General features: G+C 44.8%; 1 protein-coding gene across 1 annotated transcript; it reads right to left on the bottom strand.

Moving 5' to 3' along the window:
* Window positions 1–1,808: 1,808 nt before the first annotated feature.
* Window positions 1,809–9,728, bottom strand: LOC135533933 (aromatase-like). Its single transcript, XM_064961125.1, has 10 exons — window positions 9,369–9,728; window positions 8,420–8,479; window positions 8,234–8,324; window positions 6,860–7,014; window positions 6,417–6,596; window positions 6,022–6,136; window positions 3,782–3,893; window positions 3,186–3,348; window positions 2,215–2,456; window positions 1,809–2,088 (listed from the first exon to the last, which is right to left on the bottom strand). Exons 1-10 carry the CDS (start codon window positions 9,568–9,570, stop codon window positions 1,840–1,842), a joined length of 1,569 nt encoding a protein of 522 aa, XP_064817197.1. The 5' UTR covers window positions 9,571–9,728; the 3' UTR covers window positions 1,809–1,839.
* Between the last annotated feature and the right edge of the window lie 2,524 nt (window positions 9,729–12,252).

The following is a 12,252-nucleotide window of genomic DNA, read 5'->3' as shown; positions in this document are numbered from 1 at the left end:
TCTTCTGTTAGTCGATCATGACTCATACTTCTGGGAGGTTGACCTCCTCCACAACCTCTCAGCAGAGACGACAACCAACCGCTGCACGGCTCAGTTTGACCCTATGGCCAGCCAGATAATGGACCCCAATTCTTCTGCTTTGAGTTCCGGACATCTGCTGCTGAATGGGAATTTGAGCCTGTCACCTCATCGCCACAACACCTAAAAGCTAATGGAAAGGTAGAGATGGAAGTCAAAATTGTGAAGAACCTCTGCAGAAAAGCTGTGAGAGGCGAAGAATGCCTGGAAAGCAGGCCTGTAGTGGAGCAATACCCCAACGGAAGGCATAAATAGCAGCCCGGCCCAGCACCTCATGGCACAGCGCTTAAAAGCAGCTCTGCCAGTAGCCAACACTCTCCTAGAGCCCTGTGTGGTGACAGACGTGCTGGAGAAGCTTCAACACAGAACACAGGTGTCTAAGTTCATGTATGACAAATCATCAGGACTTACCTGAGCTCATGGTGGGTGAAGCGGTGCAGATGAATCCATTACCAGGGGACTGGACTGCCCTCTGGAGACTCGGATCCAGAAAGTTGCACACAGGATCATGCTGACTGCAGGAATGTCCACCAGAGCTGTTTAATGTTCATTTCTCTATTATAAGCCGCCCCAACAACGTTTGAGAGAATTTGACAGTATATCCAACCGGCCTCACAGCCACAGACCACGTGTAACCACGCCAATGCAGGACCTTCTTCACCTGCAGGATCATCTTAGAACATCCACCCAGATAGATGATGAAACTGAGGAGTATTTCTGTCTGTAATAAAGCCATTTTGTGGAGGAATACTAATACAGATTGGCTGGGCCTGGCTCCTCAGTGGGTGGGCCTATTCCCTCCCAAGCCCACCCATGTCTGTGCCCCTGCCCAGTGATGTGAAATCCATAGATTAGGGCCTAATGATTTCATTTCAATTGACTGATTTCCTCATATGAACTGTAACTCAGTAAAATCGTTGACATTTTTGCATGTTGCATTTATATTGTTGTTGGTTAGAGCTACCGACAGTGTGTTTTATATAATACATGGAAATCTAACTCACCAAATTGCTCATATTAAAGATGCAAAAATGTTCAGGACAAATATGCAAAACAGGAACCTGTTGTTCCCTTCTCACTGAGACAGTAAGATGGAGGACGTACTCCTATACAGGAGGGGTTAAATGCCTAAAGGTTAGGAATGATGAACAATAATACAAGGCTGTACATGTCTCATGAGCTTAGTTCAACTGTCTAACATCATAACACAAATTATAGCTTCATTGTTTAAACTGTATAACTATGTTTTAAATATCATGTTGATATCATGGACAGTCAGTTATAACATCCTTAGGTCCAAGGACATCTAATGAATAAACTGAACAGATTGAATAAAACAATATATACCATTTATTTTCACTTCAGTGTCATTTAGTTTTAAAAGTGTGATTGTACAGTTCAGATTCTATAATTATAATGGTGTGTGTGAATCAACAACAAGCGTTTCTTATTACAGATACCATTGGCTACAAAGACATGTCCTCCTGGAACATAACTTATTATCATAGAAAACGTCACAAAATAACTTGTAGTACAAAATAACAAACATACAAATATGAATCAAATACTGACATGTTACATATATGGGAAGTAAGTATTATTTTAAGATTAGCCCTAAAATGCAATCTTTGTCCCCAATACCACCCCATTTCCTACATAGTGCACTACTTTTGACCAGAGCCCTGTGAGCCCTGGTGAAAGGTATTGCACTAAATAGGGAATAGGTTGTCATTTGGGATATGCCAGTGTCTGAGCCCTGCTCTAAGACTGCTTCCTGGCTTGGTGTCTTGGGAGGAACTTCATGGTGTGAGGCTCCCCCTCCTCCTCCACGGGCTGCTGTGATAGATTGTTGGTCTGTGGGAGGCGATCTAGGGTCAGGCCCTCATGAGGACACACAGAGTACCGTGACAAAAGCGTAACCAGGATGGATTTCATCATCACCATGGCAATGTACTTGCCAACGCAGGATCGAGGACCGGACCCGAAAGGCTGGAAGAAACGATTAGGTATCTGAGAGTGCAAGAGAGAGAGAGAGGGAGAGTGACAGAGAGAAATAAATAAATAAATTAGTAAATATCTTTACAACTCAGGGTGCTGATGAATTTCTCCCTGTGATAGTCTTGATTATTCTCTTACATTTTTCTCAAAGTTGTCCAGACTGAACTCATTGGGCTTGAGGAAGAACTCTGATCTGTGCATGCGTCCCATGTTCAGAATGATGTTTGTCCCCTTTGGCACCCGGTAGCCACTGATGACATCATCAGACAGTGCCCGGCGCATGGTAAAGTCCACCACAGGATGGAACCTTAAGGACTCATTGATGAAGCTCTCTAGGACCCTTAGGTTCTGCAGGTCAGAGTTGTGGAGCTCCCTATCACCTACATTGAGAGAGGAGGGAGATGGACATTCAAACAGCCACTTATTCAATATAGCTACATGAACCCCTAAGTTCTATTGGAAAGTACTGTAGTTGTCTGGGTTTGATGGGTCCTGACCTATAACTAGTAAAAAGAGAAAAGCTGCAGCAGGAGGTTCCTCACCTATAACAGTGTCTATCTCTTCTAGAAGCTGTAGCTCTATGTTAACAGATTGTGAAGGTCTGACCTATTATACATTTGAGTCATTTAACAGACACTCTTATCCAGAACAACTTACAGGAGCAATTAGGATGAAGTACTTCGCTCAAAGACACAAAGACAGAATTGAAGTGTTTATCTCTTCTAATAGCTGTAGCTCTATGTTAACAGATTGTGAAGTGGGGACTCACCTATAGCAGTGTTTATCTCTTCTAAAAGCTGTAGTTCTATGTTAACAGATTGTGAAGTGGGGACGCACCTATAGCAGTGTTTATCTCTTCTAATAGCTGTAGCTCTATGTTAACAGATTGTGAAGTGGGGACTCACCTATAGCAGTGTTTATCTCTTCTAATAGCTGTAGCTCTATGTTAACAGATTGTGAAGTGGGGACTCACCTATAGCAGTGTCTATCTCTTCTAGGAGCTGTAGTTCTATGTTAACAGATTGTGAAGTGGGGACTCACCTATAGCAGTGTCTATCTCTTCTAATAGCTGTAGCTCTATGTTAACAGATTGTGAAGTGGGGACTCACCTATAGCAGTGTCTATCTCTTCTAGGAGCTGTAGTTCTACGTCAGGGTTCTGTTTGAGAAGCAGCAGCATAAAGAACAGACTGATAGACAGAGTGTCTGGAGCTGCTATCACCATCTCCAATACACACTGCCTCACATTCTCAGCTGACAGCTCCCCATGGCTCTGAAACACACAATCACACTTCAGATTAGTTGACTCACTTTGGCTACTCAGGCTGTTATTGTTATACATGTTTTAACATAAGAAAGTGGAAACAACCGGCAGAATAGATTATAATAGTGTGCAGAGGACATGGGCTGGGGTCAGGGCCAGTGTTAGGATCAATTTAATTTCAATTCAGTCAATTCAGGAAGTAAATTGAAATTCTAAAGTTCCATACATGTATATTGACTAATTGAAATGAAATTGAGTTAAGCCTGGGTTTGGGCCTTGCCTAATGCCTAGATCTTTGTCTCAGTGGGCTAAGGCAGTCTTTAAGTTGTGCAGACGACCTGTGCTTGAGTTAGTGTTGGGGATAGGGTAACGGCAAGGTCAGGGACTGACCTGTGCTTGGGTTAGTGTTGGGGATAGGATAACGGCAAGGTCAGGGACTGACCTGTGCAAAGATGAGGTCTGCAGTGAAGTTGATGTGGTCCAGTTTGTCAGCTTCCTGTAGACCTCTTCTCTTCTGGTCGACCAGACTCTCTATAGCATCCTGCAGCTCCTGACTGCAACACAACAACAGAGCTATACATTAACACTAATACTTTCAACTTTAATGTATTGCTGTATATATTTAAATAAAACATTATTTAGTAGAATTGTATATGTATATTGTGTATTTGTCATGTGTGAAATGTGCTGTTAAGTGCTCATTGTTGTAATGAAGATGATGGAAGTGGAGAAGCAGGTGCAGATGGAGAGTAATAAAACAATGGAAATGAAACAATACAAAACAGGAGTAGGGTCTTGACATGAAACACAATCAATACTGCCTGGGGAATGAACCTAAGGGAGTGACAGATATAAGGGAGGAATCAGCGAAGTGACGGAGTCCAGGTCTCATGTGGCGAAGTGGGAGCGCCGGAGAGGAGCAGAGGGAGAAGACGTGGAGCGCCAGAGAGGAGCAGAGGGAGAAGACGTGGAGCGCCAGAGAGGAGCAGAGGGAGAAGACGTGGAGCGCCAGAGAGGAGCAGAGGGAGAAGACGTGGAGCGCCAGAGAGGAGCAGAGGGAGAGGACGTGGAGCGCCAGAGAGGAGCAGAGGGAGAAGACGTGGAGCGCCGGAGAGGAGCAGAGGGAGAAGACGTGGAGCGCCAGAGAGGAGCAGAGGGAGAAGACGTGGAGCGCCGGAGAGGAGCAGAGGGAGAAGACGTGGAGCGCCGGAGAGGAGCAGAGGGAGAAGACGTGGAGCGCCGGAGAGGAGCAGAGGGAGAAGACGTGGAGCGCCGGAGAGGAGCAGAGGGAGAAGACGGAGCAGAGGAGCAGAGGGAGAAGACGTGGAGCACCGGAGAGGAGCAGAGGGAGAAGACGTGGAGCACCGGAGAGGAGCAGAGGGAGAAGACGTGGAGCGCCGGAGAGGAGCAGAGGGAGAAGCAGAGAGGAGAAGAGAGGAGCAGAGGGAGAAGATGCGTGGAGCGCCAGAGAGGAGCAGAGGAGAAGACGTGGAGCGCCGGAGAGGAGCAGAGGGAGAAGACGTGGAGCGCCGGAGAGGAGCAGAGGGAGAAGACGTGGAGCGCCGGAGAGGAGCAGAGGGAGAAGACGTGGAGCGCTGGAGAGGAGCAGAGGGAGAAGACGTGGAGCTGTATAGTCCAGATAGTCCAGATAGATGCTCTACAGATGGTCATACTATAACAAACAAATCTGTTGATAAGAAACAAACAAATCTAGGTTTAGAAAAAGGCTTAGATTAGGGTTAGGTTAAGTTTAGGGTTAGGATAAGGGTTAAGGTCAGGACTAGGGTTAAGTTTAGGGTTAGGATAAGGGTTGAGGTTAGGACTAGGGTTAAGTTTAGGGTTAGGATAAGGGTTAAGGTTAGGACTAGGGTTAAGTTTAGGGTTAGGATAAGGGTTAAGGTTAGGACTAGGGTTAAGTTTAGGGTTAGGATAAGGGTTGAGGTTAGGACTAGGGTTAAGTTTAGGGTTAGGATAAGGGTTGAGGTTAGGACTAGGGTTAAGTTTAGGGTTTAGGATAAGGGTTAAGGTTAGGACTAGGGTTAAATTTAGGGTTTAGGATAAGGGTTAAGGTTAGGACTAGGGTTAAGTTTAGGGTTAGGATAAGGGTTGAGGTTAGGACTAGGGTTAAGTTTAGGGTTAGGATAAGGGTTGAGGTTAGGACTAGGGTTAAATTTAGGGTTAGGATAAGGGTTAAGGTTAGGACTAGGGTAAATTTAGGGTTAGGATAAGGGTTAAGGTTAGGACTAGGGTTAAGTTTAGGGCTAGGATAAGGGTTGAGGTTAGGACTAGGGTTAAATTTAGGGTTAGGATAAGGGTTAAGGTTAGGACTAGGGTAAATTTAGGGCTAGGATAAGGGTTAAGGTTAGGACTAGGGTAAATTTAGGGTTAGGATAAGGGTTAAGGTTAAGGTTAGGACTAGGGTTAGGGTTAGTAGATAGTTAGTTGACACGTTACTGATAGTCTCTACCTGGAACCAAAAAGGGTTCTTAAAAGGGTTCTCGTATGGGGACAGCCTCCAGACCCTTTTCGGTTCTAGATCACACCTTTTTTTCTAAGTGTAGCGCATCTACAGATGGACTATCCAAGTGTTACCCTATTCTATATATAATCCTTAAACTGTTAATATTAGATGTTCTGGATGCCTTGGTAATGATGCTAACTGTTTATAACTGTGTGACTTACGCTGCTCTCCTGTGTTTCTGCAGGATCCAGTCCAACTTGAAGTAGATATCTGGTTTGATCAGCACTGTCTGCCACGTGTCAAAGTACTGCTGAATCTTCTGCAGCAGCTCCTTCTCTAATAATATCAAATGAAATGTTATCAAGTGGAATAACTTCCCACTTGAAAAGGAAAGTCATGTTGAGTGCTTACAGAACTGATGTTCAGATATACTGTTCAGGGTCTTGTGGCTTTATGGCTGTGAGTTACCAACTAGAGATAGAAAACCCTGATGACCTGAAGTCAAAATAAGGTTTGCCTAAATGTATTTATCAATGTATATTATGTGCTTATAAAATATACATGTATTATATTATATTGGGTAAAGTATTATTGAGTATAAAAGGCTGTGGCTCACCGTTGAGAGGCACCCCTAGGAACAATCTGTTAGAGATGTCCACTACTGTACACCTTAGTAGAGTCAGGACGTCAACCTGTCCACCCATCAGTCCGTCCAGCCCCTGGAGAGCGTCCATGTGAGTCTGTGTGGACGAGACACACACGTCTACTGTCTTCTGCAGCCCAGGCCCTGTCAGAGCTGGAACACACAGTGGAGATACAGCAGGTTATTACAACATATTGAACGATATCCTGGGAAGATATTGCCACTAACAGACTGGACAATGGACTCCTTTGTTTTTCTAACTTCTCTATTAGTTTGTGTATATGAGAATACAGCAACCTTCTCCTAATGGTTTACCATTTAACATCTAGAATCAGTTATTATGATCAATTAAGTAGTGGTATTTTAATGCCATGCTTATCTTTCTCATTTGAGTAAGTCATTGTGTAATTGGTCACCTTTAGTGAAGTAGGTGCGGGTCTTCTTCCATAGAGCCATGTTGCTGTTGAAAATGATGCCTCTCTCATCCATGCCAATACAGCTCAGACCCTGTTTACTGCCGAACCGAGAGGTGTAACACCCCTGTCTCAGAACATGATGCACTGCAGAGGAACTGTACAGAGAGGATGGGGACACTGGTATTCACTCTCCGAAGTCTACAAGTCTATGTCAGTAAGTCTAAATGTGTATTATAACATATGTCATCTAGGCTACAAGTAATCTACAAGTGCTTTTGTGAAATGAAATTCAAACATCTTAATTAAGATATTTAAATTGATTAATGATTGATTGACTGACCGACTGTCTGCCTGACTGCTACTGACTGCCTGATTGACTGCGTGACTGACTGCCTGACTGACTGCCTGACTGACTGCCTGACTGACTGTCTGACTGACTGTCTGGTACTGACTGCCTGATTGAGTGCCTGACTGACTGCCTGACTGACTGTCTGACTGACTGCCTGACTGACTGCCTGGTACTGACTGCCTGATTGACTGCCTGACTGACTGCCTGACTGACTGTCTGACTGACTGTCTGACTGACTGCCTGACTGACTGCCTGGTACTGACTGCCTGATTGAGTGCCTGACTGACTGCCTGACTGACTGCCTGACTGACTGTCTGACTGACTGTCTGACTGACTGCCTGGTACTGACTGCCTGATTGAGTGCCTGACTGACTGCCTGACTGACTGTCTGACTGACTGCCTGACTGACTGCCTGGTACTGACTGCCTGATTGACTGCCTGACTGACTGCCTGACTGCCTGACTGACTGTCTGACTGACTGCCTGACTGACTGCCTGGTACTGACTGCCTGATTGAGTGCCTGACTGACTGTCTGACTGACTGTCTGACTGACTGCCTGACTGACTGCCTGGTACTGACTGCCTGATTGAGTGCCTGACTGACTGCCTGACTGACTGTCTGACTGACTGCCTGACTGACTGCCTGGTACTGACTGCCTGATTGACTGCCTGACTGACTGCCTGACTGACTGTCTGACTGACTGTCTGACTGACTGCCTGACTGACTGCCTGGTACTGACTGCCTGATTGAGTGCCTGACTGACTGCCTGGTACTGACTGCCTGACTGACTGCCTGACTGACTGCCTGACTGACTGTCTGACTGACTGTCTGACTGTCTGACTGACTGCCTGGTACTGACTGCCTGACTGCCTGACTGACTGTCTGACTGACTGTCTGACTGACTGCCTGACTGCCTGACTGACTGTCTGACTGACTGCCTGGTACTGACTGTCTGACTGACTGTCTGACTGACTGCCTGACTGACTGCCTGGTACTGACTGTCTGACTGACTGCCTGCTACTGACCTGCTGAGTATGAGTGTCTCCTCTCCGTTGATCCAGACCCTGACGATGTCTCCATATTTACTGTTGTAATAGTTACTGGCAGTGCCAATACCTGTACATAGAACATGTATTTAATAAATTATTCCCATATACTATTTGTTATTGTAGCAGATTATAATGTATTGTATTTCATGTTGTAGTAGTTACCTGTCCATATAAACCTGAGGTATGAGAGGAGAGGACCCACACCCAGGCAGAAAAAAGGACCTGTCATAGCCAAGAGAGAGAAAGAGAGAGAGAGGATAACAGGAGAGAAAGAGAGAGAGAGGGAGAGTGGTCACATAAAATAACCTAACATAGCAGGGCGTTGCATAGCATAACATGGCATAGTATACATAACATTACATAGAATAGCATAGCATAACACTACATAGCATTACATATCAATACAATACATAAGTTCACATAACATCACAAATATGATATGTTATTAGTTTATTAAGGAGACAGCTGATGAAACCAGCCAATACAACAGACACAACATAGTAATGCAGTAGTACATAGCAGGACAGCAGCCAATACTCTGTGGTCAGACGAGGGACAGGACTCAATCTGCGGCGCATTGTAGAGCGCTGTCCACAATGCACCTTTCAAAGGCAATGTTCCTGCATTCACAAAGAATCACACACGCAGCTAAACACAAAACATCTCATCCTGTACCAGCTTTAACACACAGAACAGCAAAGTTGGTGGATAAATGAAGATGTCCCACTCAGGCTGTTTACCATTCAATGCTTTTTTCACAGTTCCGGGCTCTCCCGTAGGCACCAATGCATTAGCAGCTGAGTCTGCTCATTGTCTGCATATGAACCAGAAAAACATGAGGGAGTGGGATCTCACATCCTCTTCCGTCTCTGAGCATAGAGGAAGATATCATGTGGATTGAGATAAGATCCCTGCATAGACTTGGACCAACAGTCCTGCTCTGGATGCAACATGCTACATAGAATCACTTTAGCCCAAAATAAGATAATGAACTGTAGCTGGAAAAATTACACTGTTGTAATTCAACTTGTTTTTATTATATAAGAATGATAACTAGCAGACTATTGTAACTGACCTGGTAAGGAGCTGTTGTTACTGTATTGTGACTGACCTGGGACAGAGTTGTTGTCGGTGTGATGCCAGGCAGCCAGCAGCAGACAGAGGAGCAGGAGGAGGGACCCCGTTGCCAGGGAGATGCCCTCTGACCTGGTGGCTGTGGCGTTCCGTGACTCGGACACCAACAGGTCGGCTATGACGGTGTCCAAGCACACCGCCGTCATCACACGTCCACACACAGGCGACAACAGATCCATCACACACACATGGTAGAAACACTGACGCAATGACACACACACACTCCACGACCAGCTGCTGAACTGACGAAACTCTGTTGCTTCCGAGGTGATGAAAATGGTCAATCTCTCAAACGGACGGATGCGATACACTCTGAAACTGAAGCCCAGACTCTCTGCTCCCGGCTTCTCCTGATGGTCTGAGTTCTTGATCAACTCTCACTGGTTCTCTTATAGTCAGCCATGCCTGGTTACACGCCAGGTCAGGGTAAAGCAAAAGTCAAAACAAAAAGGGAGATTTTAAACAATTTCTGTGTAACCTTGTATCTTAGATCCCGCCATCTCATAAGACCTTGAGTAGGTAGATGGTGGTCCGGTTTCATAGCATGAGCACATGTTGTGAGAGGAGTGTTCCACAGTCACGACATTACAGACCCCTGACCTCTGTTAGTGCAGCTGGGGTCTCACAACTCTCATTCCTCAAACATCAAAGAGAGAACGAGAGGACAGAGGTTTGGAGGGAGGAGAGGAGGGAGGTGAGAAAGGAAGAGAGGAGGGAGATGAGGAGAGAGGAGAGTGAGAGGAGGGAGTAGATGAGGGGAGAGGAGAGGAGAGAGGTAAGGTGAGGAGGGGAGGAGAATCTGAAGAGGGAAGTTTTGTGTTATGGCAGTGTTATCTCTACTTGCTTTCATGCAGTCCTCCATCACTGCAGTCTATCTCTCTCAGTCCCCCACCTCAACATGACATTAAATAGTTTTCTCTGTGATGTGTCACTGAAAGGCTAGACTTGTATCTGAGAGAGAGAGAGAGAGAGAGAGAGAGAGAGAGAGAAGAGAGAGAGAGAGAAGAGAAAGAAAGAGAGAGAAAGAGAAGAGAGAGAGAAAGAACGAGAGAGAGAGAGAGAAGAGAGAGAGAGAGAGAGAGAGAGAGAGAAAGAGAGAGAAAGAGAAAGAGAGAGAGAGAGAGAGAGAGAGAGAGAGAGAGAGAGAAAGAGAGAGAGAGAGAGAGAGAGGAGGAGACGGAGAGACGGAGAGAGAGAGAGAGAGAGAGAGAGAGAGAAAGAAAGAGAGAGAGAGAGAGAGAGAGAGAAAGAGAGAGAGAGAGAGAGAGAGAGAGAGAGAGAGAGAGAAAGAGAAAGAGAGAGAGATGCAGAGATGCACCTTGGTTGGAGTGCGGTAGTGAGTCTTGATCATGGCTGATTTCAAATACCTGAGAAGCAACAGCAGATAAGGCAAGATATCTGAATCTGCCCAGGACTTGTTATGATCCTTTTGCTCTACTTAAAAATATATAATAACTTCATCTTGGTGCACTTGATTACACACTTTTTAAACAATTCAGGCTAAATGGTGAACCTATACAAACCTGTATTTATACTGTATATGTGCGTGTTCATGTGTGCTCCTTTGCATTTGTCTCTATGGACGTGCACACAATGATACTTACTAATTGAGAAGAACAAACATTGAGTTGAAGAAAGATAAAGTCCGTCAGCTAATAGTGATTGGCAGTATGACCCTCTCACCAGCAGTACCACTTCTGGCCAGTAGGAGGAGAAGCAGAGCTGTACTCTTAGGATGTCATTAAACAATAGGGAAAATAATTTAGTTCTGTCAAAACCAGAGCACTGCCAGACCATTGTGATGATTCATATGACATTATGACAATCATCAAATATGTTGTGGAGGTACAAACAAATTCCAACGACCACCAAAGAGCCGAAACAGCCGTGTGTTTGTGTACATTTGTATGTGTGTATGTGTGAATGCATTGATGTGTGTCTGTTCTGGTCTATGAACCTGTATCTTTAGGCATCCTACTCCCGTATGCAGGGCCCAATGTTGTCCCTGGTCAGGTCATGGGGTCAGGAGAAGAATCCCCTGGCCCAGGTCACATACTCATAGTTTTAAACTCATCGAAGATCTTCTCATCCTTCTCAGTCTAATCTATAACACAAAGGCCCGTTCTGTTCCCCCTGAGGCATCTGTGCCATTCTACCAGCAGTATAAAGGACTCTGGGAATTCACTCACCTCCCACTGGGCCTGGAGAATGTGCCTTGTTCTAACAGTCCTCTGTCTGTATTCTGCGTTCTGACGGAGAGACAGCCTTGATTCAAGTGAATTCCATTCAAGGGCTTTTATTGGCATGGGAAACGTGTGTTTACATTGTCAAAACAAGTGAAATAGACAATAAAGAAATGTGAAGTCAACATTCAGAAATGAACAGTAAACATTACACTTACAAAAGTTTCAAAGGAATAGAGACATTTCAAATGTCATATTACTGGCAATATACAGTGTTGTAACAATGTGCAAATAGTTAAAGTAGAAACATAAAAAGAAATGATCATACATTTGGGTTGTATGTATTCTGATTGTTGACTTCACGTTTGTTTATTGTCTATTTGACTTGTTTTGGCAATGTAAACATATGTTTCCCATGCCAGTAGCCCCTTGAATTGAAATGTTCTTCACTGTTTGCCCTTTTCTTGTGGCAACATGTCACAAATATTGCTGTGGAGATGTCACACTGTGGCACTAGATAGATATGGGAGTTTATCAAAATTGGGTTTGTTTTTCTCTTGAAATTTTATGGGTCTGTGTAATCTAACATGGTCATACATTTGGCAGGAGGTTCGGAAGCATTCAGTTTCCACCTCATTTTGTGGGCAGTGTGCACATAGCCTGTTTTCTCTTGAGAGC

The sequence above is a fragment of the Oncorhynchus masou genome, unplaced genomic scaffold, assembly GCF_036934945.1.
Source record: "Oncorhynchus masou masou isolate Uvic2021 unplaced genomic scaffold, UVic_Omas_1.1 unplaced_scaffold_2821, whole genome shotgun sequence".
In the NCBI taxonomy this organism is placed as follows: Eukaryota; Metazoa; Chordata; class Actinopteri; order Salmoniformes; family Salmonidae; genus Oncorhynchus; species Oncorhynchus masou.
The sequence above is the reverse complement of the archived record's forward strand: the minus strand, read 5'-3'. Positions and strand labels throughout refer to the sequence as shown.